The sequence below is a fragment of the Triturus cristatus genome, chromosome 12 (assembly GCF_964204655.1).
Source record: "Triturus cristatus chromosome 12, aTriCri1.1, whole genome shotgun sequence".
Taxonomy (NCBI): Eukaryota; Metazoa; Chordata; class Amphibia; order Caudata; family Salamandridae; genus Triturus; species Triturus cristatus.
The window spans coordinates 8,301,572-8,329,474 of record NC_140595.1 but is presented as its reverse complement, the minus strand read 5'-3'; the positions used below and the strand labels follow the sequence as shown (position 1 = coordinate 8,329,474).

At 53.2% G+C, this 27,903-nt stretch overlaps 1 protein-coding gene across 2 annotated transcripts in view; it reads right to left on the bottom strand.

Annotated features, from left to right (window-relative positions):
• The window catches only part of TMEM259 (transmembrane protein 259), a 157,469-nt gene that overhangs the window by 71,087 nt on the left and 58,479 nt on the right, over nt 1–27,903 (bottom strand). For both annotated transcript variants that reach the window (XM_085638493.1, XM_085638492.1), the window contains exons 5-9: nt 27,038–27,160; nt 26,737–26,837; nt 26,407–26,464; nt 25,977–26,060; nt 14,213–14,345 (exon numbers count right to left, since the gene is read on the bottom strand). In XM_085638493.1, the coding sequence (XP_085494619.1) occupies nt 14,213–14,345; nt 25,977–26,060; nt 26,407–26,464; nt 26,737–26,837; nt 27,038–27,160 (499 nt within the window). The remainder of the gene's footprint in view (nt 1–14,212; nt 14,346–25,976; nt 26,061–26,406; nt 26,465–26,736; nt 26,838–27,037; nt 27,161–27,903) is intronic.

Genomic DNA, 27,903 nt, shown 5'->3' with positions numbered 1-27,903 from the left:
ATCTATCGCCCTAAGAATGATCCAACGAAAGACCGACCAAACTAAAACGCTTGTGAGTGGGAAAGTGTGGAGGACCCCTCCTCTTGTCAGGATGTGCCTAATCGAGTCCATCAGGAAGAAAAAGATAGTTTGAGACTGAGCACGGCCTTCGGCTGCGGAGCCAAGCCCGGCAGGCAGAGACGAAGTCAAGCAGGGTTGTGCAGAAGCATCGGGCTGCGTGAGAGGTCTGTGTCCGGGAGATCAGGCAATGAAGATCGGGCGGAAGTACCCCCAAGATTCAATTGATCGGATGAGCCTGAGCGCCTCCTGGCCAGGGGTCCAACAGAGAGGCATTAGCGATCGGGAATGGCCCGGCGGGGAGTCTGACCGGGCCCGTCTCTGCCCGCGGCACCTGCAGGACCCAGTTGAACTGAGGAGCAAAAGGTGCGGGGCGAGCGGGTCCACTCTTCGCCCCCCTCCAGCAATGGAGTTTGGACTTCAGCCCGCAAGGGGCGCTCCTCTGTTGCCCAGGTCCAGGCCTCTGATGGAGTATCGAAAAACAACGTCTTGTTAGCGACCACCACCCCCAGGGAAAAGGAGCCGATATTGAATGTTGAGCGCCCTCAGTTTGTTTAACTTCACCAAAAGAACGGCGTTGGACCTCGCGGGTGTAGTACGGAAAGATCATGATTGCGCAGTTTTCGTAGAGGAGCCGTTGCAGTTTGCGTGCAGACAGGATGGCGTCCCGGTCCTTAAAGTTAAGGACCCGCATTATGACTGGTCGGGGGGACGCTCCCGGCGGCGGCTTTGGGGCCAGGGACCGATGTGCCCGCTCAATCGCGAACCACGGAGATAGAGAACCCTCGGTGATCCATGATCGCAGCCATTTGTCCAGAAAGTCCACCATGTGGCTGGGACTTATACTGAGCGGGATCTCAGCCGCATGAATCGAGCGGCTGTACTCGACCTGGGGTCTGCATTGGAGTGGTGCGGGGGAGGACCTCCCCAGCTCGTGCTTTATTTCCTGGTTTTTCTCAAGTCACCCCAACCGCTGGTAACTCGCTGCTGGGGGCTTTCGGCCGCGTGTATCGAGCGGCGCCTGTCTGAGTGTGGGGGACTCCGCTTGGTGCTCTGGTCTGTGTCTCTTCTGTCCCTGAGTTCCACACGCTGGACTGTGGGTCTGGAGCAGTGGTCCCCCTACTGCACCATCTAGCTCTGAAGTTGCGGCCTCTGGGGTGAGGCCCCCTGCCGCCTCCAATATTGCCGTCTGGACTGGGAGCTTTGTGACTCTGGTGGAGGGGGGCCTACCCGCGGCCCGGGCTCTGGCATCCCACTCTCCTTCTCCCCCATCCTTTCCCTAGCTCCTGCAGGACCATCTTTTCTAGGGTGGTGGAGTCTGCCGCACAGATAGGGCAACGAGTTGGCCTGGGTCACACTTACGCACTGGTTGCTTCCCCTGTCTGCTCTTATTCCGCCCATAGGGTTCTGCTGGTCCCCTGCTGCGGGGTCCGCCGGTGGGGATTTGGGGCGCGGCGGCTCCTCCGGGTCCCGTCTTGGGCAGAACGGACAGGTTAACAAAGGCCCCTGCCACTCAAACCAAGAGGGACCGTTTCACCACCCCGGACGTGGTGGTGGGGGGGGGGGGGGGTCTGCCGCGTCTGCCCAAGGACTTCACATAGCCCGGGGGGGGACCAGCGCAGGCAGTGCGAGACCCAGGAGGGGGGCAGGAGATGTGGCTGGACTAGATGACAAATATGGCAACTCAGGGAAGAGCCCACCTTGCAGCCAGTCTCCCGCGCACGCAGGGGGGGGGCCCAAACTACTGTCCCCGGACCCCCACCGCTGCCAGGACTCACCGGTTCCGCCGAACTGCAGGCCACTCCACTCTGCACCACGGAACCTACAGACAGATCTCCCGACCCCTGCCGCCCGATATGGCAGCCGGTCTCGCGGCCGGGTCACGGGCAGACCCCCGCGGCTGAGAAGCACTCACCCCGCCGCTCACCACTCCACGGCCCTGAGCTTCACAGCGGTATTCTTCGATGAGTGGGAGATAAAGTCCTCAAGATGCAGCTCCCCGCCGCCAGATGTGACAGCCGGTGTCGCAGCCACGCTCCGGAGGGGGCTGAGCCAGGGCAGGCACACGTCGCAGATAAGCCCTGCACCCCCCCCCCCCCCCCACGCCAGCAGCCACCCGGAGCGGTCGCCGCCTCCAAGGAGCTTCCCAACGCTCACCAAGAACCAAAGGCTTCGTATAATTGCCAGTTTTCACACTGCCAGTCTCCACGCTGAAGAGCACTCGCCCCTGCTGCTCACCACTCCGCAGCCCTGGGCTCCGCAGCGGTATTCCTCCATGTGCTGGTGGTGAAGGCCGCAGCATGCAGCTCACCCGCCGCCCGATGTGACGGCCGGTGTCGCAGCCGAGCTCCGGAGGGGGCCGAGGCCAGGGCAGGCACACGTTGCGGGGAAGCCCTGCAACCCCCCCGAGCCGGCAGCCGCCCGGAGCTGGCGCAGCCTCCAAGGAGCCTTCCCACTCTCACCAAGAACCAGAGTGCGCCTCAAGGATTACCAGCGCTGCAGTCAGCAGAAGGGAGCCGCCATCTTGTCCGAAAATTACAGCAGGCTGGGCCACAACAGCGGGACAGCAGGAAACGAAGCTCTGCACTCCCGGGTTCTCCGCCCGGGACGCCGCGCCCGGTGAGTTGCAAGAATCGGCACATGATGGCCCGTTTGAGGTGAGGATTACAAGCGGATGGCGGAGGGGTCCCGGAGCACTCTCAGAGTGCGTCCACTATCTTGACCCGACAAGCCACGCTGATATGAACACTCACTAGTGCCTGATCACCCTTTTCTCACAAATTCACCACTATCAGACTGAAAGGTTACAGCGAAACTAAGCCACTAACAGAAGCTTCCGTGCAACACGCACAACCAACAGAGCAGTAAAGGTAGAGCAACAGAGACCAGCAACGTTACAGCTGCACACTACCTGTAAGGTGGAGCAGGGACGGTACAGCTGCACACTACCTGTAAGGAGGAGCAGGGACGCTACAGCTGCACATTACCTGTAAGGTGGAGCAGGGACGCTACAGCTGCACACTACCCGTTTTGGACTGAAATAAGTATTTAGTTTTTCCAGCTGCAGTGTTTTCAGTCTCCACCAATGTTACTGACCCTTTAAGTTTAAAGTTCTTTAAAATTCTAAATGTCCCACACATTACTCTGATACTAACCAAGCAATGTTTTGTGAAAGGTTGCACTCCTCAAATGTGGGCCACTTTTTTAGAGTGCCCAAGCCATTTTTTTGGTTCCAATCCGACCCTGTGCACACATCAAGGGCTAGCTACACTTCTAAAACTGCTCCTAAGCACAAAAACTCTCCATTCACATACATGAACATAGATTGCACTGACACCGGGTGTATGCTACAGTGGCTGCTTTACAAGAGATATTTTACTCTAGTTCTGTTAAATTTACTGCCTCCACCCCAACTGCTCCATTCCTTTCCTGTGATGCATCTGAATGCTGCAACATTTGCCCCTGAGAAGTATGTTGGTGGCAGAAACATGTATGCAGAAGAGAACTGAATGTAGCAGCAGAAACATGGAGGAGACTATGCGGCCATGGAACAAGAAAATGTCAAAGAACCATCGTCCTATAGGTAAAATGAGGAGGGGAAAGTATGAGGAATGGGGGAGAGAGGTGCTGTCTGCAGCCAGGTTCTTCAGGGTGAGCACACTCCCAGAGGCCCAGTTCGAGCAGTATTAGTGATTTACTAAGTGCACAGAGGTTCAGAGTGGCAACACAAGGAGAAGGGATGTGAGTGAGGATGCTATGACGGAGGCGATGTTGAACGAGATAGTCACTGCTGTGAGTGTATGTTCGACTAATTGTGATGAGCATGACAATTATGAAAATAAACAAGACGTTGTCAACTTATCAGCAACAGAGCCCTGTGACACCTTTCTTCCTCAGTACGGAATATTCGCTAAAATGTAGCTGCTAACACCACACGCACATCCAACAAGGCAATGTTCACATGTATATCCATCATGTTAACACACATGTAACACTTCCCCCAAATGAAGGCTTGATAATGTCATGGAGGCCTTCTTCTATAGACGAGTCAATATCACATTTAACAAACTGAGCGTGCATTGCGTAGACACTGTCACGAGTCTTGCATTTATTTCTTGAACTAAGTAAAGTGTGTTGCAGTGAGATGTCACAACTGCCAACATGTTATATGTCATTTAACAGTGGTTAACACAAGTGCACCAACACACCACAAAACACAGAATGAATATGCTACTTACCAGTATGCATCTGTTCTTGGCATGTAGGGCTGCTGACATTCATATCTGTGCATAGATCGCCGCCTAGTGTTGGGTCCGGATGTTTGCACGTTGTTGTCCTGGAAGAGTCTTCGAAGTATCCTGGGATAGATGACTCCTCCCCTGGACTACAGTGCGCATGGGCATCCTCTCCATCCTCAGATTGTTTTTCGCCATTGTGGCAGTGATGGAGTAGATACAGAAAGTGATGACCATGCTTACAGTAATTCTGAGAGCTGCAGCTGCTACAGGCGCCGGGGAGGAGGGAGGGCGATATGAATGTCAGCAGCCCTACATGCCAAGAACAGATGCATACTGGTAAGTAGCATATTCAGTTCGAGGCATGTGGGCTGCTGAATTCATATCTGTGCATAGAATGTATAGCAGTGCCCTCTATTAGCGGCGGCTACCAGTGCCAGCTGCAGCGGTCTGAAAAAGGGTTTTGAGAACAGCCTGTCCTACAGCTGCCTGCTGTTTTGATTGCACATCTACACAATAGTGTTTGGTAAATGTGTGTGTAGTGGACCAGGTGGCTGCTCTACATATATCATGCAGGGGAATATTTCCTAGAAAAGCCATGGAGGCCCCTAACTTACGTGTTGAGTGGGCTCGTGGGGGAATAGTTAATGTGCGTTTTGCCTTTTGATAACAAATTTGAATACACTTAACTATCCATCTGGCTATCCCTGCTTTGGAGATGGCGTTACCTTTGTGGTGTGGGGCAAAGGCAACGAACAGTTGTTTTGTCTTCCTAAAGGGTTTAGTTCTGTCGATGTAGTACATGAGGGCCCTCCTTACATCTAGTGTATGGAGCGCTCTTTCCGCGACAGTTTGTGGGTTTTGGAAGAAAACGGGCAGTTCAATAGTTTGATTCATGTGGAACTGCGATATTACCTTGGGCATGAATTTGGGGTTGGTACGTAGTACGACCCTGTTGGCGTGAACCTGTATAAATGGCTCTTGAACTGTTAGTGCCTGGAGTTCACTAACTCTTCTTAAAGAAGTGATCGCTACCAGGAAAGCTACTTTCCAGGTGAGGAATTGAATCTCGCATGAGTGGAGAGGTTCAAAGGGTGGACCCATCAGGCGTTTGAGGACCAGGTTGAGGTTCCACATTGGAGCCGGTGGGTGGCTTGGTGGAATGACTCGTTTGAGTCCTTCCAAGAACGCTTTGATGGCAGGCACTCTGAATAGTGAGAGGTGCTGCCTGGTTTGCAGATAGGCTGATATTGCGGTCAAATGGACACGTATAGAGGTGTACACCAGATTGCATCGGTATAGGTGTAAGAGGTAACAAATGATGTTTTGGATGGATGCTTCCAGCGGGTTAATGTCATTATTACTGCAATATATGACGAACCTTTTCCATTTGGCTGCATAGCAAGCTCTTGTAGTGGGTCTCCTGGCCTCCTTGATGATGTCCATACAGTCAGGTGGCAGGTTGAGGTAGCCAAACTCTAGGACTTCAGGAGCCAGATTGCCAGGTTCAGCTGTTGCGGATCTGGGTGCTGAATCTCTCCATGGTTCTGCGTCAAATGCGCGGGTTTGATCCGCAGCCTTTGATGCGGCACCACGGAAAGTTCGAGGAAGGTGGTGTACCATGGCTGGCGTGCCCACGTAGGAGCAACTAGGACGAGTGTCAGGGAGTGTTGTCTGAGTTTGCGAGCCACCAGCGGTATCAACGGCGCTGGGGGAAAAGCGTACGCAAATCTGCCGGACCAGTTCATCCATATCGCATTGCCCTGCGACTGCGGATGTGGGAACCTGGCGGCAAAGCTTTGGCATTTTGCGTTTTCACTTGTGGCAAAGAGGTCTATCTCTGGATGACCCCACTGCTGGAAGTACGGTTGGAGTACTGAAGGGTGTAGCTCCCACTTGTGCATCTGGTGGCTGTGTCTGCTGAGCAGATCCGCCATCTGGTTGTCCTTGCCCGGGAGGTGCTCTGCCATGAGGAACATGTTCCTCTGAATGGCCCACTTCCACATGCTCTGAGCCAGATGAGACAACTGTGGAGAGTGTGTTCCTCCCTGCTTCTGTATGTAGTACATGGCAGTCATGTTGTCCGTCCGGATCAACACGACTTTGTTGCACAGATGTACTTTGAATGCCTTCATGGCCAGGAAGATTGCCATCAGTTCCAGAAGGTTGATGTGCATCTTCTTCTGTTGTGTCGTCCATAGTCCCTGCACTGTGTAGTGGAGTACATGAGCTCCCCATCCCTGGAGAGACGCGTCCGCTGTCAGTACTATTTGTGGAACAGGCTCTTGGAACGGTCGGCCCTTGCAAAGGTTTTGTGGATTCCACCAATGCAGAGAGTTGTATGCCCGACCGCTCACCAACACTAGGTCTTTCAACTGTCCTTGAGCCTGATTCCACTGACGTGCTAAGCACTCCTGAAGCGGGCGCATATGTAATCTCGCGTGTGGGACTATGAAAATGCAGGAGGCCATCATGCCTATCAACTGCATGAACACTCGCGCTGGAAGTGAGTGTTGGGGTTTGAACCTGGAGATCAGCATTTGCATGCTGTTGATCCTCACTAAATTTGGCTGAGCTGTGGCCGCCAGAGTGTCTATAGTCGCACCTAGGTACTGTTGTACGTGTGCGGGCTGGAGATGGGATTTCGGGTAATTTAGTGAGAATCCCAGACTGTGAAGGAGGTGAATGGTGCGGGACATGTGGTTGGCACATTGCTGGGCTGATTGTGCTTGAACGAGCCAGTCGTCCAGGTAGGGGTAGACGTGTACGTGCTGCCTCCGTAGATGTGCCGCCACAGTAGCTAGGCACTTCGTGAAAACCCTGGGTGCTGTTGTCACGCCGAAGGGAAGGACTTTGAATTGGTAGTGCTGTCCCTGAACAGTGAACCTGAGGTATTTTTTGTGTGAGGGGTGAATGGGTATGTGGAAATACGCATCCTTGAAGTCCAGCGTGGCTAGGAAGTCTCCCTGCTTGAGAAGCGGAAGGACTTGCTGGAGAGTGAGCATGTGAAAGTGCTCGGAAAGAATGTACCGGTTCAGGGGTCTTAGGTCTAGTATAGGTCTGAGTGACCCGTCCTTTTTTGGTATTAAAAAATAGAGGGAGTACACTCCCGTACCCTGCTCGTGGACGGGTACGACCTCTATAGCGCCTTTTAGAAGCATACTTTGCACCTCCTGCTGTAAGAGCGTTAAGTGCTCTGAGGACATAGGACGGTTTCTTGGAGGAATTGTGGGTGGAGTGGAGGTTAGCTCTAGACAGTAACCGTATTTGACAATATCTTTGACCCACCTGTCCGTGGTGATGGAGTTCCACGTGGACAGGAACCTTTGTAGCCTTCCCCCGACAGGTGTTATGTGGTCGGGAGGAAGGGAGAGGGCGTCACTGCTTGTTCTTGGGGGAGGACCTGGTGTTGCCGTAGCCGCGTCCTCTTCCCTTTGTACTGGAGCCACGATATCCACCCCGGGTGTTTTTATCGTAGGTGGTTTGTGTATTGCCCTTGTTGTATGTCTGCTGTGACCCCTGTCCTCTACCTGCTCCTCTATTTCCGGGGCGACGAAAGGAGTTGCTCCGAAAGGACTGAGTCTGGAGAGCCCCCATGGACTTTGCGGTGTCCGTGTCCTTTTTTATTTTCTCAAGGGTGGTGTCAACCTCCGGTCCGAATAAATAGTCGGGGTTGACAGGCTGGTTGAGTATATTATTTTGCACCTCAGGTTTGAATCCGGAGATTCGCAACCAGGCATGTCGTCGCAGCATGACGCTTGTGTTTATGGCCCTGGCAGCCATGTCTGCGGCATCTAGTGCACACTTGATGGAAGCATTTGTGAGTAGCTGTCCCTCTCTGATAAGAATTTCTGCACCTTCTTTGAACTGGTCAGGGAGATGTTGGAGTAGTTGCTCCAATGTGTCATAGTGCGCTCTATCGTAGCGAGCGAGGAGCGCTTGAGTGTTGGCTATGCGCCATATGTTGGCAGCCTGGGCGGCAACTCGCTTGCCAGAGGTCTCTAACACCTTGGACTCTTTGTCCGGGGGAGGAGCGTTACCTGTCGTTTGCGAGTGTGCCCTCTTGCGAGCATTCGCTACGACAATGGAGTCTAGTGGTAATTGGCCTCTGATGTAAGTAGGGTCCCCAGGCGCCGATCTGCATTTCTTATCGATCCTGGGGTTTATCACCCGTGCCCTGGTGGGTTCTTTGAAGATGTCCTTGGCTGGTTTGAGGACCCCTTTCAACATGGGCAGAGTTTTTACATGCCTTTCTGAGGATGCGAAGGTGTCCATAAGAAAGTCGTCCTCGACGGTGTCAGAGTGAAGCTGCACTCCATGATTATTCGCAGCACGTTCAATAAGAGCGTTGAATGCTGCAGTGTCCTCTGTGGGAGATGTTTTCGCCCCATAGAGTTGTGGGTCCTGTGCATCTAGAGGTGCACCTGGGTCTACAGGGTCGCCCCAAGTCTCCGTGGTAGGGGACTTGGTCACCCATGTAGTCCTCCAACGCATCCGTGTCGGAGTGTGTGGGAGAGAATGATTGTGGATCCTGGTAGGGCGAGTGGAAAGATTCGCAAAGGACAGGTTCTGAGTCCACAGGCAGCTTTCTTTTTAGTGGGATCCGGAAAGGGTCCAAAGGTGGCTCCGAAGTTATCCTCCGTTCGTGGATAACCATCCTGCCGGTGTTGGCGTCGATGAGATGTGACGGAGACGTCTCAGCAGGTGTAATCGTGGTGTGGGTGACCCGTGTCCTGAGTTGGAACATTTTCGGGACCGTGGATGGAGGCAGGCCAAAAGTAATGTTGGCTGGCGCCGAAGAGGCTGCTGGAGCTTTTATTGGGCCGGAGCCCGACGTGTCCTGGAGGACCGTTTTGGTTTTGCTGCTTTGTGCCGCAACAGGTCGCACTTGGAGCGCCTTCGAGGCTTTAGCGCCGACCAGGTCTGTAGAGGCGGCCGTGGACTTTTTCGGCGCCGGTGGGTCATCGAGTCGAGGGGCGGGAATGGCCGTCGACGTCTTCGATGCATGAGGCTTTGGTGTTGCCGTGGAAGCGATGTGAGACGCAGCAGGCAGTGTGACCTTTGGTGTCGGAGTCGATGGCGTCGGCGCCGGGAGCCGAGCAGGTTTGGTGGCACCGAAGGCCTTTTTCCGTATGCCGACTCCGACGTCGGCCGCTTCAAGTTCGGCACCGAAGTCTCGCTTGGTGCGCTCGGTGCCGACGCGTTTCGCTGGCGTCGAAGGTGTGGAAGGCCTCGATCCGACCAGCGCCACTTTTGGTTTCGGTTTCAATTGAACCAGTGCAGCTTTCGGTTTCGGTTTGGAAGAAGGGAAACCAGCCGGTTCAGGTAATAATGGCTGCCGCTGAATGTCCGAGGCCGGGCCCGAGGGCGGGGCCGAAGAACTGCGGGATAGGTCTCGGGTAAGGCCCGAAGGCGATCCCTCGACCGGAGCCATAGAGTGTGGCACTGGGCTCTCTTCAGTCTGAACGGGTAGGCCTTGCTCGTCATTGGGGCTACTCTCTTCGGCCCCTAAGGCCTCATCGTAGTCTCCTACCTCGGTGTCGTCTTCATCTCTGCGAAAGAGTGATTCGTCGACGTCGTCCGATCCGGAGTCATGTTCGGAAACGGGACTGGAGGGTAGGATCTCCAATTCTTCGACATCTTCGGACTCGGCGCTGAAGATGTCTGCCGGGGCCGGTGCCGCGTGCTGCGCTTCGAGTCTCGCCGCTCGTCGATTCCGTAGAGTCTTCTTGGAACGGACCGGGCACAGGCCATGCATGTAGATTCGTCGTGATCCGGCGAAAGGCATTTGTTGCACACCGGATGGACGTCGATGTGGGGATATTTCGCATTGCATACCGGACACCTCTTGAAAGGTGTCCTCGATTCCATCGTCGATGGGCAGGTAAGATGCGAAAAGTCGGTTCTGAAAGTTAGTAAACTAACAAAAGGTAGTATCGAAACCGATCGAGAAAACAGTACCGACGCGAACTAAAGGCCTTTTGGCCTCGACAAAGTTTTTCCTAACTTGAGTTAAGATAGCACATCCGAACCCAATGGCGGAAAAAAACAATCTGAGGATGGAGAGGATGCCCATGCGCACTGTAGTTCAGGGGAGGAGTCACCTATCCCAGGATACTTCGAAGACTCTTCCAGGACAACAACGTGCAAACATCCGGACCCAACACTAGGCGGCGATCTATGCACAGATATGAATTCAGCAGCCCACATGCCTCGAACCTTGTTATACAAATTTGCACAAAGCTGTCACCCAGGAGCATTTCTCGACCACCTCAAGCCAGAGGACTGGGCAGTTGTATTTACAGAGCAGGGGAAGCTGCCATTCCTGGGATGAGAGGTCACAGTTCGCAAGCAGGATCCTCGAGTGTTTAGTGGACAGTTTTATCCAAAATTAAAGATTCATGCCAAGATTGCAGATTAGCGAGCAAGAATATGTATGATAGAAGACAGAAAGGACTTTGGGCCAAAGTAGTGCAAACATTTGGAAGCCAGGGTGGTGTTTGATGCACACTTGGAAACGATCAAAGGACACTACACAAAATATCCTGGGTACCACCCTGCAGCCAGATGAACACGGCATCATTTGTCAGTTACAACTTTACAGCGTCCCAGCTGCATAGATTTAGATTAGGGCTCCCGGTTTTATGGTATTTATTTTTTGCCATTTCCGTCTGTATTTATCCATATTTATTTTTTGGGCTTTTTTTCTGTATTTATCCATATTTATTTTTGCCACAAGCAAAAGGCGACGCTACAGCTAGTATTTTTCCACATTTATTTACACCATACTGCCCCACTGAGAGAAACTCGCACTGCCTTCAGCACAACTCAATTGTGCTGCGACTAAATTCAAATTATGCACTAGACAACAGTAAAATGCTGTCTGAAAAAAAATGAATAACACCCTGGAAAAAGCAAACACTCATAGGGAATGCAAGAATAAGCAAAGCATGTAAACTGTAATCAGAAAAAAACATGGTTACCTTAACGGTTTTAAACTCATTATTCAGAAATCAGTAAGTGATTTTGCCTGAAAAGTTCAAGACATGGCTACAGGACCAGGAAGGGACCCCTTTCAATGTCCACTGCTTATATCCTTTCAAAATGTATGCAGTTTGGTTTTAAAAAGACCACATCCCCAAACACAGAGCCGCATTTTATAAGCTAAAATAATTAAAAAGTTGAAAACGATCATATTAAACGTTTCCACTCTACCCATCAACCAGGTATTGCAGTCCCTTTAGGAATGGCGCACTTACCCACCCTGGGAAAACATTGTTGTTCAAAGAAAGAAGATAAAAAGAAAGTAGCGCTTTCACTGGCAAACTCTGTAAAGTGGCGCTAATGTGTGTGGGTGTAAATAACAGTCTGACCTGTCTGCTGTCCACTCTGTATTGCTTTATTTAGGTATTTAACTATTTTTTCTCTCCATTCCGAGGTTTTTCTTTTCAATAGAAAACGGTCAGAAAATGAGGACATTTACAGCCAAAGTGTTCAGCCTTTTTTGGATCAATTTCACAGGGGAACAAATAAAGAAAAGGAGAGGCAAGAGGGAGTACCTTAAGAGCTGCCAATTGAAATCAGCACGTAAGCAGGAGCGAGACAGAGACAGAAAGAGATGGAGGAATAAAGAGAGGAGGGCAGCCGCCAGAGGCAGAGCAGGAGTAGTGGACACGGTCCTTGCCATGAAGGAAAAGAGACAGCGTTTATTTTTTCTCCGTTCTCTGCCCTTCCCAGAACGGCTGAGCCTTCCTGCAGCATAACAAAAGGCAGAGGGCGGGTGGCCTCTGACTCCAGGCAGGTCAAGTGCAGGGCCATTAGGTAGCGCTTTCGCGTGCTAATGGCCCTGCGATAACAGAAGGGAGAGGGGAAATTCCTTTGTCCCCTCGTCCCCCCCACCCTTGTCCCCCGTGTCCCCCCTACTCCAAAATCTGGGGGGGGGATATATCCCCCGCGTCCCCCACACTTACTACGCCCATGGCTCTGACAGGTTTTTAAAGGCATTGCCTGGCTGTGTTCACATGCCCTCTCACGCTCTTTCACAGGGCCTGATACAGACTCTTACAGGTTTTTAAAAGCATTGCCTGGCTGTGTTCTTCACATGCTCTCTCATGCTCTTTCACATAGTCTCTTACAGGCTCTTACAGGTTTTTAAAGGCATTGCCTATCTGTGTTCTTCACATGCTCTCTAACCCTCGTTCACAGGGCCTGTTACATGCTCTTACATGTTTTTAAAAGCATTACCTGGTTGTGTTTACATGCCCTCTCACACTCTTTCACAGAGACTTTACATGCTCTTACAGGTGTTTAAAGGCATTGCCTGTGTGTTCTTCACATGCTCTCTCACGCTCTTTCACTGGGACTGTTACAGGCTCTGTCTGGACTCTGCTCAATCCCTGCGCTCTCTTGCACGGTCTCACTGTGTGCTCTTCTACAGGCTCGGTTACAGCTCCTGTTCTTCCTTGCTCTTTTTCTGGGTCTCGTCCCCCACACTTCCTACGCCCATGCCCAGAAGGAAAGGAGAAGAGCCTATGCAAAGGGGGCGGGAGGGGCAGGACTGGACATTTGAAACGCAAATGCACCTTGTTTTCTTACCTTTCAGAAGCATGGCGCGCAATGGCAGAGAGAGGGTAATGCAAGAGTTGTGCACTGGCCTGGCAGGTTGCTGGCAGTGTGTACCCCCCCCCCCCCAAGTTTGTGGCAGCCCGGGCTTTAACAGCTTACACACAGCCGCCCCGAGCACTTCACAGGTCTTTAAAAGACCATTCGCTTGTTAATGAGGCTTTGTTGGTTGTTGGTTGTTCACCCCTTCTAGAGCCCCTGCATCGCCACTCCGACTATTGCTGGAAGAATTAGCACGTTACACAATACTGCCCTGTCAGCTGAAACCCAGGAGGCATCTGGTTTTTGCTTGCAGGAATCGGGAGGCGGGAGACTAGCGCGGCAACATTTACTCGTATTTTACCGTTTATAAATATAAATACAGACAAAGGAAATATCGATTTCCGTCTGTATTTATATGTATAAATCCGTAAATACGGAAAACCGGGAGCCCTAATTTAGATGCATAGACTTACTTATACAATTAGATACCCAGATTAGACGCTGTCTACCCTGGGCGGAACGCTTTGGTTTCTCTAATCTTTCCTGTTTGGGAGACATTTGGGGCAAACTGCTGTTCTGGAGCTTTAGCCACCATCTGTTCAGCCTTCCATCTGCTTGAAGATAAGGTGATGACCAATGAAAACAGAGCAAGGCTGCACGTGGATTGATCTTCATCCAATCAGCGTGCGCAAAGCTCCAGGCCCTTGTCCTTCAGGCATCAGTTGAGATTTGCTCTACATTTAACAGCATCAAACACACTGGGAGAGATGAAACTGCAACTGCACCAGAGTTTATAGCCGACACCCAAACGGTTTAAGTGGGGAGACATGAACTTATTAACAAGGATATCAGACCGTGTATTAAAATGGTAGACAGAGTTCATATGCCCCAGTGAATGATCCTCTTAGTAGAGCAGGGGTCGAAGTGCATTGGCCGCGTGGCCGTAAAAGTAACAGCTACACGGCCGTGAAAGTGATCGCGGTGGAAGCAAAAGTGATCGCGAGGACGCGCTCTCTGGTTAGCACGCGAGTGGTGCGCGCGCAGCAGTGATCGCGCTGAAAGGGAGGCAGATGGTGGCTGCGTGCGTGCATGCTCGAGTGAACGCAAGCGCTAGGCCACCAAAAGCCTGTGGCAGCACTTTGAAAAGCCACACACTAAATTTCTCACAGAGCAGCGAATGCGCTGGCTCAGCGAGACCTAAAAATACTAGCCAACACCTTCCCAGCGATACAGTGTGGTAACACACACACACACTCCCCCGTATCAACATGCAGTGATCACTGGCAGTCCACGAGTCAGACTCACAGGGGTCTCACCTCAGCCAGTGCCTCTTACTGGTGTTGGTGTGGCAGCAGATGGCATCGTACTGGTCAGCCAGCCAGACAATGAGGATGATGTAGAAGGCAGTGGTGGTATCGTTGAAGAACTCCGACATGATGGCCTCCATACCTGAAAAACATTCATAGCATACATATTTTAGGGGGACTTCCTGCATTAAGACTCAAATAAACAAACTAACCCCACAATCCAGCAATGTCAAATGCACAACATCCCCTCTTCATTCAATAGACATGAGCAGCATTTTTTGTGTGCGCTGCTGCAGCTGGTGAGGTCTCCGCCGTCCCCTTGCCTACTGGCTCACAATGAGAATCTAGCACAGGCAGAGGGAGTTACGGTGTCTGGTGTCTTATAGGGCACGGAGGCAGACCCAGCACAGGCAGAGGGAGTTACGGTGTCTGGTGTCTTATAGGGCACTGAGGCAGACCCAGCACAGGCAGAGGAAGTTACGGTGTCTGGTGTTTTATATCGAAAGCACTAAGGCAGGGAAAGCACTGATGCAAACCAAGCACAAGAAGAGGGAGCTATGGTGTCAGCGTTTTTAGAGGGAAAGCACGGAGGACCACCCAGCTCAAGCAGAAGGAATTATGGTGTCTGGTGTCTTATAAAGTACTGCAGCTGAACAAGCAGAGGTGGAGGGAGTTGTAGTGTCTGGTGTCTCATAGGGAAAGCACAAAGGCGGAGCCAGCACAGGCGGAGGGAGCTATGGCATTTGGTTGAATAGCAATCGTTACTTAGCACGGGTTTAGTACATATGCCATTACAAAGCAGTCGTTAGAACGACCGCGTTGTTAGTTCGCATACCTTTACTATGCGATTCGCAACAACGAATTGCATTAGGGGGCGCTGGATGCTGGAATAGTAGAATTTACTATTCCAACTCCAGTCTGTGCTGACACTAGGGAAGGTGTTGGATTTAAAATCCATCACCTTCTCCCCCCAAACGCAAGTCGTTGTTCCGACTTGCGCAGTAAAGGTATGCAAACTAACAACGCGGTAGTTCTAACGAACGCGGTGTAATGGCATGCTAAGTATCGCATGCAAAGTAAACGCTGTTTACCGGCTGGTCTCACAGGGAAAGCACTGAAGCGAGGAAAGCACTGAGGCAGATCCAGCACAGGCAGAGGGAGTTATTGTGCCTCATAGGGAAAGTACTGAGGCAGAGCGAGTTATGGTGCCTCATAGGGAAAGCACTGAGGCAGAGCTAGCACAGGTTGAGGGAGTTATGGTGTCTCACTGGGAAAGCACTGAAGCGGACCCAGCACAGGTGGAGGGAGTTATGGTGTCTCATAGGGAAAGCACTGAAGCGGACCCAGCACAGGTGGAGGGAGTTATGGTGTCTCATTGGGAAAGCACTGAAGCAGACCCAGCACAGGCAGAAGGAGTTACGGTGTCTGGTGTCTTATAGGGCACTGAGGCAGACCCACCACAGGCCGGAGTTACGGTGTCTCACTGGGAAAGCACTGAAGCGGACCCAGCACAGGTGGAGGGAGTTATGGTGTCTCATAGGGAAAGCACTGAAGCGGACCCAGCACAGGTGGAGGGAGTTATGGTGTCTCATTGGGAAAGCACTGAAGCAGACCCAGCACAGGCAGAAGGAGTTACGGTGTCTGGTGTCTTATAGGGCACTGAGGCAGACCCACCACAGGCAGGAGTTACGTTGTCTTATAGGGAAAGCACTGAGGCAGACCCAGCACAGGTGGAGGGAGTTATGGTGCCTGGTGTCTTATAGGGAAAGCACTGAGGCAGAACCAGCACCGACAGTGCTTTCCCTATGAGACACCAGACACCGTAACTCCCTCTGAGGCGGACCCAGCACAGACACTTTACTTACCTTCGGTAACGCCTTATCTGGTAGAGACATGATGTAGCCGCAGATTCCTTACCTTTGAACTTCCAGGCATCAGGCTAGATCTGGAAGATTTTTCTTAGCAGTACCCCTGCACGCCAGTAGGTGGCGTAGGTCGACACCGCGTGACGTCGGCGGCATGTTAGTCATCGTCGTGACATCCACATTGTCAAAATAACCGCCACTCATGGCGCGCTGATGTCAGTACTTTTCACGCCAGAAGCTCTAAGCCGTGAAGTGACTGACCATGGTGTGTTAAAAACTGAACAGCTAGGGCCTTGAAGGGGAACATCCCTGACACTAAAAACAATTGTGCGGGGAGGATGGGTGGGTTGGTAAGGAATCTGGGGTTAGATCATGTCTCTACCAGATAAGGCATTACAGAAGGCAAGTAACTTGTCCATCTGATAGAGACATCTAGCCGCAGATCCCTTACCTTTGAACAGATACCCAAGCAATACAATCCCCAGAGGAGGGACTGCGGAAAGGTTTAGACCCGAAAATCATGCAAAACAGAGCGACCAACAGACCTTCTCTGTGAACCTGGGAATCCAGGCAGTAGTGTCTGGCGAACGTGTGCAGCAAGGCCCACGTGGCTGCTTGGCAGATTTCAGAAACAGGGACACCACGCTGGAGAGCTGTGATAGCCGCCTTTGGCCTGGTGGAATGGGCCCTAAGCCCTTCAGGGGGATCTTTCTTCATTAAGGCGTAGCAAATTTTGAAACAGAGGATAATTTAGCGCGATATAGCCTTCTTTTGGACAGCACGCCCTTTCTTTGCACCCACATAACCTATAAAGAGTTGGTCATCCACCCGGACCTCTTTGGGTCGATCGAGGTAGACGATAACACTCTGTTTGGGTCCAGACGATTGAGACGCTCCTCTTCCTTGGAAGGGTGCGATGGTGCATAGAAGGTGGGAAGAGTAACCAACTGTCCCATGTGAAAGGGTGTCACCACCTTAGGGAGAAAAGATGCCCTTGTGCGGAGCACCACTTTTTACGGGAAGACAGTCAGGTAAGGAGGCAGAGGTTATTGCCACTAAAAAGGCTGTTCTGATGGTGAGCAGCCACAGAGGGCAGTTGTGCATCGGCTCCAACGGTGAGCACATCCAAAAAGTGAGAACCAAATTAAAGTCCCACTGTGGCATAATTAAGGGTGAAGGGGGAATCAAATGCTTTAACCCCTTCAAAAATCTCTGTACCAGAGGTGGTTTCAAAAGAGAATGCTGATCAGGCAGCCGGGCCAAAGAAAGTATAAATGGGAGGACATCTGCTAAAGATGCAAATAGAGAGTCAATAGACAGGTCTGATCAGAATTTACAAAATTTGTTCCATCAGCAGGCGTATACCGATTTTGTGGAGTGAAGCCTGGCTGCCAAAATAACCTCACAGACTTCGGGAGGAAGGTCAAAAGCGGTCAACTGAGCTGCTCAATCTCCCTGCACGGAGGCGGCCAGTGGAAAGGGTCGGGTGGAGGATCTTCCCCTGCTGCTTCAACAGAAGATCCTCCCGAAGGGGCAACCTGATCGGAGGATCGATGCTCATGCCTAGAAGCTCAGAATACCAAACTCTCTGTGCCCTGTCCAGAGCCACAAGAATAACTTGTGCCCGGTCACTCCTGATCTTCTTGAGCACTCTGGGCAGGAGTGGTATGGGTGGAAAGGCATATAGAAGGTCTGAACTCCACTCGCAACGAAAAGCGTCGCTGAGCGAGAGCCGCCTTGGAAACTCGAATGCGCAAAACTGCTGACATTTTGCCTTCTCTTCGGAGGCGAACAGATCTAACCAAGACTCTCCCCACCGCTGAAAGAGACCTTGTGGCACCTTTGGATGGAGACTCCACTCGTGATCCACAAAGTACCTTCAGCTGAGCTCGTCCGCCCTGGCATTCAGAATACCAGTCAGGTGTTGAACCAACAGGGAAAGGCCCTGTTGTTCCAGCCAAGTCCAGAGACGCAGGGCCTCTTGACAGACAGTCCATGACCCCACTCTGCCCTGTGTGTTGCAGTACCACATGGCGGTAATGTTGTCCATCAACACCTGCACAAGCCTTCCCTTTATCGACAGCAAAAAGCTGCAACAGGTTGTTATGGAGCTTGGCTTCCGCCGGTGACCAGAGTTAGCTGATCTCCACCTCCCCCAGATGGCTTCCCCATTCCAGAAGGGACGCATCCATCACTACTGTGAGATCTGGGTTGGGAAGGGAGAGGGGTATGCCGTCGAACGAATCGTGGTCTGTTAGCCACCACTGCAGGTCTCTCGCAGTGCCCTCGGTGAGATTTCCTCGATGCTGTGGCCATTGAAACTTCAGGTCCCACTGCAGTGCCCACACGTGCCACCGTGCATGGGTCACTAGAAGGGTGCAGGAGGCCATGGGGCCCAACAGCCTTAGTCTCATTCTCACCGAAATCCAGGCTAGAGGCCGAAACATCAGTATCATAACCTGAATATCCTGGACTCGCCATTCAGGAGGATAGGCCAGAAACTGCACTGTGTCCAGAACCGCTTCAATGAAAGTGAGCGTCTGAGAGGGGGTCAGGTGTGACTTGGGCACGTTGATAGTGAACCCCAGCGAATGCAGATGGTTTGCCGTAGTCTGGAGGTGGGAGACAACTGTTTGGGGTGATTGTGAACACCCGAGGGGCGCTGGTGAGGCTGAAGGGAAGCACTGCAAATTGAAAGTGCTCGTGGCCCACGTGACCCAGTGACGGTTGGCAGGCAGGATGGGGATATGAAAATAGGCATCCTGCAAGTCCAGTCCTACCATCCAGTCTCCCTGGTCCAGGGCAGACAACACCTGAGCTAGGGTGAGCATCTTGAACTTTTTGAGGAAGTAATTGAGGGCTCCGAGGTCAAGGAAAGGACGAAGGCCCCCGTCCTTCTGTGGGACCCGAAAGTAGCAGGAATAACAACCACTGCCTACTTCTGGCCCGGGAATCCTCTTTATAGCTCTATTGCCAAGAGAGTCTTGACTTCCTCAAGGAGTAAGGCAAGGTGATCCTCCGTCAGCCGATCGTACACTGGAGGCATAGATGGAGGGGTAGTCTTGAAGGGGAGGGAATAGCCTCCTTGGACTATTTGCAATGCCTACTTCTCAGATGCGATGTTTCGCCAGTGGTGGAGATAATGGCGTACTCTGCCACCGACCGGCTGAGTGTGATCCTAGGGGATCGTACTAGGAAGGTTTTGCGGTGAAGATGGGAATATTTGCTCGGCTCGAGTTCTGATTTTACCGACCCATGGGGCCAGGGTGAACCGTGTCAACGGCCCCGCAGAGGTTGCGGGGCCCTCTGGGCCGAATAGGGTTGGCGCGGTCGAGAGCCCCTTCCATAGCCACGAAAGGAGCAAAAAGCGGATGGGGTCCTAGGGGTTGTGGTGAGGCCCAAAGACTTGGCTGTGGCCCGAGAGTCTTTGAAACGCTCAAGGGCAGTATCCGCCTTGTCGCCGAAGAGACACGAGCCATCAAAGGGCATGTCAATGAGGTAAGCCTGGACATCACCTGAAAAGCCAGGCGTGGTGACGAACGGCCACCGTCGTGGAAATCGCTTTGCCCAGCAAGTCCATTGTGTCCAAGCAAAACCTGATGGCGAACTTAGCTGTGTCTCTCCCATCTGAAATAGCTTGGGAGAGTAGAGCCCCGTCCTCCTCCAAGACACTGGTCAGCACTTGCGCAACCATGTCCCATATCGAATAGGAATAGCGGCCCAAAAGGCATGCGGTGTTCACCGACCACAATGCCAGACAGGCGAAAGAAAAAGTTTTCTTTCTCAACCTCTTCAGTCTCTTGGATTCCCTGTCCTGAGGTGCGGAAGGGAAAGCACCACGGGAAGTGGAAGCCTAGACCAACAAGCTTTGTGTGTGGTGAGAAAAAGTGGGTTGCCCGGTGCAGGGCGATGATGGCGGATGGTCGTCTTATTCACAGGAGCCCCTGTGCTGGGTTTGGACCAGGTGCCCAGAAAGACGTCTGTTAAGGCCTCATTAAAGGGCAGTATAGGTTCAGAACTGGAGACCCCAGGCAGCAGGACCTCGGTCAAGACATTAGTCTTGACCGCCACTGTAGGGAGCTGCAGGTACAGGACCTCCTCAGCCCTACGCACCACCATGGCAAATTATGCTCCCTCCTCCGTATCCAGGGGAAAGCATGCCAGAAACTGGAGAGGTGTCCAAACCACTGGCATCACCCAGCTCCTTGTACCAGTCCACATCTTGCTGGTGCGGGATTTCTAAGGGATCCTGCTCCCCTCCCAAGCCTCTTCCTCCATCCTCTAACCCTTCAGAATAGGGCCTAGTTAACGGCATGGAGCCATACGGCTCCGGTCTCGGCATCGAGGGGTCCCCGATCGGCTCCGTGTCGTCAGGAATGAGTATCGGGGAGGTGGCGCCGGCGCCGCTGCAGGAATGAGTATCGGGGAGGTGGCGCCGGCGCCGCTGAGGAAGCTCACTATGGAGGTGCGACCGGCGTTGGTCCGGACCCGGGAACGGGTCAAATTGGAGGCCGTGACGCCTGTCCCGGAGCAGCAGGTGTGGGAACCACGGGGGCCCCTCCAATCTCTGAGCCTGCAGGGCCCGCAGGCACGCTGGCAGGGTCAGGCCGCCCAAAAATATGTCGCATATGGCGTCACAGAGCTCCTTCAGCTAGGCGGGGTCGCTCCCAGAGCCAGAAAGGCAGGGAAACGCAGAGCCGACCCAAGCACCCGCTTCTTGGCCTTGAACGCAGCGGTTCCTCTACCACGTCGCGAGACGGGCGGAGCGAAGTCAAAGCACATTTTAACTTCTTGTGTTTTTAGTGCTGCCTCCTACCTGACTTCAACGAAGAGCACTTTGATTCACTGGAGCGGTGCTCGGACCTTCCTCTCGACTGAGACCTGGACCGGGATCGAGACAGACGAGGCGAGCTCTGCGGCGCTAGACGCTGGGCTGCGAGTAGCTTTAGGGACCGCTCCCTCAATGCCTTCGGTGCCATGGCCCGGCAGTCGGAGCCAGACTTCACGCCGCGGTTGGGCTCCAGGACCAGAGACACACTAAATGGGGGACCATGACCAACATGGCACTTTGACAGGCGCTACAGAGCTTGAACGCCGAAGTCTTCTTTCTCAACATAACCTAAACACACCAACAAATTCGACAAAAGAGTCGAAAAAAGTCGAAAAGGGGTAGCTCTCTTCAATAGATCGGCGCTGGCTGGCGCGGAAACAAAAGAACGGACATCAGCGCGCCAGAGTGGTGGTTATATTGACGACGCGGAAGTCACGACAATGAACATGACACCCACAACGTCATGCGGAGTCGACCAACGCCACATAGTGGCGTGCAGGGGTACTGCAAAAAAAAAAAAAACAGGCTTCCGGATGCCTGGAAGTTCAAAGTTGAGTAAGTTGAAAATGATAGATGTCTATCAGATGGCAGGAGTTATGGTGTCTGGTGTCTCACAGGGAAAGCACTGGGGCGAGGAAGGCACTGACGCGGACCCAGCACAGGCAGAGGGAGTTACGGTGTCTTATAGGGAAAGCACTTGGTGTTGGGCTCGAGGTGTTGTCAACTAATGCCAAGAGACGCAGGATGCCCCTCGCAAAGACGCAGCATGCCCCGCGCAAAGACGCATGTCCCACGCCACGCAAGACGCAGCATGGTGTCCTTCCTCATTCAAACATTGACGGAGGATGGGGGGTGTCTTTAGCAGCTCTGATCAGTCGAAATGCCAGGTCTTGAGTATCTTCTTGAAGATGTTCAGGGAGGGGGCGTGTCTGATGTCCACCGGGAGCTCATTCCAGGTCTTGGCTGCTATGTGGGAGAAAGTACTTCCTCCTGTCCTGGCTTTACGGATGCGCTGGGTTTCGGCAAGGGAGAGGTTGGCGGAGCGGAGTTTTCTTCAGTGAATGTTGTTAGCTGGGCATTGACGATCTTCTCTGTGACTTTGGCCGCGAAAGGGAGGAGGGAGATGGGTCAGTAGTTCTTAAGGTCTGTGGGGTCTGCTGACGGTTTCTTGAGCAGGGGTCTGACTTCTGCACGCTTCCAGTCATCGGGGAAGGTGCCGGTCTGGAGAGTGGTGTTGATGGTGCGTTGTAGTTCAGAAGCGATGGCGGCTCTGTGGTAGATGTGCGGTGGGCAGTGGTCCGTGGGGGTTCCGGAGTGGATGCCTTTCATGGTCGAGGGGATGTCCTCAGTGGTGGCTGGGGTCCAGGAGGAGATGGTAGGCCCGTAGGTGTTGCTGGAGAGGGCGGCGGCTTTGGTGTCCGGTGTTTGGTTGCTTAAGTGGTCGTGGAGGCCCTTGATTTTCAGATGGAAGAAGGATCCGAGCTTGTTGCAGAGGTCCTGGGAGGGGGTTGATGTCCGTGGTTTCGCTGGGGGGCTTGGTGAATTCCTGGATGACTTTGAAGAGTTCTTTTGAGTTGCTGGAGTTGGTGATGATCTTGTTTCGGATTAAGGTTCTTTAGGTGGATCCGATGCGTTGGTGGTATTCTGTCATGGCTGTCTTGTAGGTGGTGTGGTCTTCCGGATTTTGCTGTTTCTCCATTTTTTTCCTCGAGACGTCTGCAGGTGCATCTGGATTCTTGGAGGCCGGTGGTGAACCAGGTGGCTTTTCTGGGGCGCTGTCTGTTGGTGTTGCGTAGGGTTGCGAGTTCGTCTGCGCAGTTGGAGATCCATGTGTGGAGTGCTTTGGATGCGAGGTCAGCGTCGGTCGAGGTGGTGGGGGCGTCGCGGTTGACAGTGTGGTTGAGCTGTTCCTCAGTGATTTTGCTCTAGTTTCTTCGTGGAGGGCGCGTTGCAGGTTTGGGGGCGGTGGGTTTGTTGACGCTGAAGTGTATGAGGTGGCAGCCTGTCCAGGGGGGTTGTGTGGTGTGGCTGAAGTGAATGTTGTTGCCTCCTGCGAAGATGGGGTAGAGGGTGTGTCCTGCTTTGTGGCTGGGCGTGGTGACGAGCTGTTTGAAGCGTGGTGGAGTTGGGGGTCGGTGGGGTTGTCAAGGTGGAAGTTCAGGTCTCCGATGAGTATGTAGTCCATGGAGGCAATGGCATGGGGTGTGAGGAGGTCGGCGATGGTTGTGGCGAACGAGGCGCAAGGTCCGGGGGGATCTGTAAGCGAGGGTGCCGCGGAGAGTGGTTTTCGGGCTAGTCTGCATCTTCTGTATCTGGAAATGAAGGTGCTCGGTGGTGGAGAGGAGGTCATTCGAGGTGGAGAGTCGGCGGGAGCTCTTGGGTGTGATGGCGAGTCCTCCTCCTGGGCGGTTTTTCCTCTGGATCTTGTATCCATCGGGGATGGCAGTGGCGATGTCGGGTGCGGAGGTGGCGTTGGTCCAGGACTCCGAGAAGAATGCGACGTCCGGTGAGAGGGTGTCGAGGAGAAGGATGAACCTGAGGGGTTTGGGGGTGTTGGTGTTTGGTGCGGGGGTGATAACAGTGTTGAAGGTCTCGAGGAGGTGGCGGCAGGAGAACTGTCCGTTAGTGGTGACTGGCGTGGACAGTTGGCAGTTGTTGTTCCTTCCAGGATTGAGGGTGAGGAGGGTGGCTGTGTCGTAGCGGTGGGTGGGTGGAGATCCAGGGTTCTTGGCGCTGGGCGCAGACGGGCTTGCCTTTGGCTCGGCCACGCAGCGGCCTCCATTAAATAGGAGAGGGGGGGGGAAAGCGCAGCTGGGAGGGGGAAGGGAAAGCGCAGCTGGGAGGTGGGAGAGTCGGCAAGTGGGCAGGGTCTACAACGCCGAAAACAGTGCAGAGAAGGCAAAAGTAGTAAGTGGAGAGAGAGAGGCAAAACAATTAAGGCAATGAAACTAAAACAATGCTAAACCAGACAAACTAAGGCAATGAACTTAAAAAGCTAAAAACAAGGCAATGAGAACTTAAAAAGCTAAAAACAATGCCAACCAGACACCAGGGCAGTCAAAACAGGGCAGGCACAGAGAGCGGGTCGAGAGCGGTCTCGAACCCTGCTCGTCTCAATCAGCGGCGGTGACGGCCAGGCGAGCAGCGTGGAGGGAGCGTGGAGGGAGAGCGGTTACCCAGGCCAGAAGGTCAGGGCACTCACTCTGCACTGAGGGAACAGATACCGGCTTAGACATTAAACATCGATTCTGCATCAAACAAGCATTATTATGCATGCTTACTTTTTTTGTTGTAGTCACACAGGGGTATTTAAGGAGGGTCAAATTTAATTAACTCTAAAAAAATAAAAATAAACATCCCATATGGCAATTGTTACGCGATTATCCATCTACTTAAATACAGAGTAAAGTCAGACAGACCGGTCGGCAGGTGGGGGCTTCGACAGACCGGTCGGCAGGAGGGGGCTTCGACAGACCGGTCGGCAGGAGGGGGCTTCGACAGACCGGTCGGCAGGAGGGGGCTTCGACAGACCGGTCGGCAGGAGGGGGCTTCGACAGACCTGTCGGCAGGAGGGGGCTTCGACAGACCGGTCGGCAGGAGGGGGCTTCGACAGACCGGTCGGCAGGAGGGGGCTTCGACAGACCGGTCGGCAGGAGGGGGCTTCGACAGACCGGTCGGCAGGAGGGGGCTTCGACAGACCGGTCGGCAGGAGGGGGCTTCGACAGACCGGTCGGCAGGAGGGGGCTTCGACAGACCGGTCGGCAGGAGGGGGCTTCGACAGACCGGTCGGCAGGAGGGGGCTTCGACAGACCGGTCGGCAGGAGGGGGCTTCGACAGACCGGTCGGCAGGAGGGGGCTTCGACAGACCGGTCGGCAGGAGGGGGCTTCGACAGACCGGTCGGCAGGAGGGGGCTTCGACGGACCGGTCGGCAGGAGGGGGCTTCGACGGACCGGTCGGCAGGAGGGGGCTTCGACGGACCGGTCGGCAGGAGGAGGCTTCGACGGACCGGTCGGCAGGACAGGGCTGCGACGGACCACCCGGCAGGACAGGGCTGCGACGGACCACCAGCAGGACAGGGCTGCGACGGACCACCAGCAGGACAGGGCTGCGACGGACCACCAGCAGGACAGGGCTGCGACGGACCACCAGCAGGACAGGGCTGCGACGGACCACCAGCAGGACAGGGCTGCGACGGACCACCAGCAGGACAGGGCTGCGACGGACCACCAGCAGGACAGGGCTGCGACGGACCACCAGCAGGACAGGGCTGCGACGGACCACCAGCAGGACAGGGCTGCGACGGACCACCAGCAGGACAGGGCTGCGACGGACCACCAGCAGGACAGGGCTTCCACAGACCACCAGCAGGACAGGGCTTCCACAGACCATCAGCAGGACAGGGCTTCCACAGACCATCAGCAGGACAGGGCTTCAAAAGGTCATCCCCAGACAGGGCTTCAAAAGGTCATCCCCAGACAGGGCTTCAAAAGGTCATCCCCAGACAGGGCTTCAAAAGGTCATCCCCAGACAGGGCTTCAAAAGGTCATCCCCAGACAGGGCTTCAAAAGGTCATCCCCAGACAGGGCTTCAAAAGGTCATCCCCAGACAGGGCTTCAAAAGGTCATCCCCAGACAGGGCTTCAAAAGGTCATCCCCAGACAGGGCTTCAAAAGGTCATCCCCAGACAGGGCTTCAAAAGGTCATCCCCAGACAGGGCTTCAAAAGGTCACCCCCAGACAGGGCTTCAAAAGGTCACCCCCAGACAGGGCTTCAAAAGGTCACCCCCAGACAGGGCTTCAAAAGGTCGCCCTCAGATAGGGCTTTAAAAGATCAGCAGGGTGACAAGGTCTAAACAGACCATCACCTGAAGGGGTTTCAACAGTCCATCATATGACCTGCAGTTTTAGCACTTGGCCGGACAGGTATGTCTTTGAGCCTCCTTACCTGAGAAGCATAAAAGAAACTATGCCCATGGCACCCTCTAAAGTATTGCCGTGCCTTGTCTCACACACTAGGCACCCTCTAAAGTACTACTGGGCCACATTTTACACACTTTCAAGAGCTATTAACTGCTTACCCACGAGAGCCAGGATGACAGTGAGCAGAGGAGCAGCAGGGAACGCAATGGTCATATTCATTTCCAGCATCTGCAACAGATCCACTGCAGGGAGGAACAAGAAAAGCACGTATTACATAAAGGCAAAGCACCAGACACCCCGAGCCAGAGCACCAGACACCCCGAGCCAGAGCACCAGACACCCCGAGCCAGAGCACCAGACACCCCGAGCCAGAGCACCAGACACCCCGAGCCAGAGCACCAGACACCCCAAGCCAGAGCACCAGACACCCCGAGCCAGAGCACCAGACACCCCGAGCCAGAGCACCAGACACCCCGAGCCAGAGCACCAGACACCCCAAGCCAGAGCACCAGACACCCCGAGCCAGAGCACCAGACACCCCAAGCCAGAGCACTTGGTCCTGAAGAAAAATGCGAGACGTGGACTCACCGATGAAGACAAAGATCTGATGGTGGGAGTAGCGCAGCAGCATGGAGACGGACAGAGTCTGCAAAGAGAAGCAACAATCCAGAACTTGAAAATATTACAATATTTCATGACGGAAATTTCAGGGTCTACTTAATTTTTTTATATGCAACCACAAGTGAAAATAAGCTTTAAAATACACTATTTGATCTCCATGAGCCCATTTGACTTTCTTCAATCGCAGCTATTTATAACAGGGGAGGAAGAGCGGGGCAGCAAAATACTTCCCATAAGTATTTCTAACTAGCCTCATTGAAGAAGATTCCCCACCCCCACCTGCCATATCATACTTACAAAGATGACCATGATAACAAAGGCAGCCAGATAGGACGTCCTTGCCATCCACATGCTGACAAAACGGTAATGTTCCCCAGAAACCACATTACGCAGGAACCCTGTAATTGAGCCACAAACCACAGTTAAGTCTCGCCATGTTACTAGACACAGCATCACACAAACATCTTGTCAGGAAAGCCAAAAGTACAGCCACTTTCCTAAAAAGCTAGATAGAAGCGACAAAACAAGGCTTGCTCCTCCTTCTCAGTTACAAGTTGCACAATCACTTTGTGTGCTATTATCTTTGTCACTCAATTACCTTTATTCTCCTCGTTCTCTGCCAGTGCTTTGACACTAGACATCAGGATGTCATCATAGCCCAGAAACTCGTCCAACAGCAGGCGGCTGAACCGATCCCCAAAGCACTGATCTCTGGTGGGGTCTGAAAGGAAAATGGAGATAATGAGTACAGCAAAGGCTGAAGGCGAGGAATGTGCAGAATAAACGAGAATGCAGAGAAGAGACATTGGGAGGAGAAAGAGAAGACAAGATTGCGAAGGTGGTGGAAGGGGCACTAGGATGATGAGATAAAATGACCGAAGTTATAAAGTGCATGAGGAGGATAAGACAACATAACGGAAGGTATAGGAAGGAGCAATAGGAGGATGAGAAAGTGACAAGGTGTAAGACGGGGGACTAGGAGGATGACACGACATGACATGCTGAAGGGGCGCTAGGAGGATGAGACAACATGACTGAAGGTGGAAGAAAGGGCACTAGGAGGAGGAGACAACATGACTGAAGGTAGAAGGGGCACTAGGAGGAGGAGACGACATGACTGAAGGTAGAAGGGGCACTAGGAGGAGGAGACGACATGACTGAAGGAAGAAGGGGCACTAGGAGGAGGAGACGACATGACTGAAGGTAGAAGGGGCACTAGGAGGAGACGACATGACTGAAGGTGGAAGAAAGGGCACTAGGTGGAGGAGACGACCTGACTGAAGGTAGAAGGGGCACAAGGAGGAGGAGACAACAAAACTAAACGTAGAAGAAGAGATACCAAGGAGGTCAAAGCCTCACATAACCCCAAAGTGATAAGTCCCAGCTGAAAAATAAGGAACATGCAGTCTACTGCCTCAAAGATCTACTTCTCCCCAATTCCCCAATCTTTTCTGTCCAACAAAC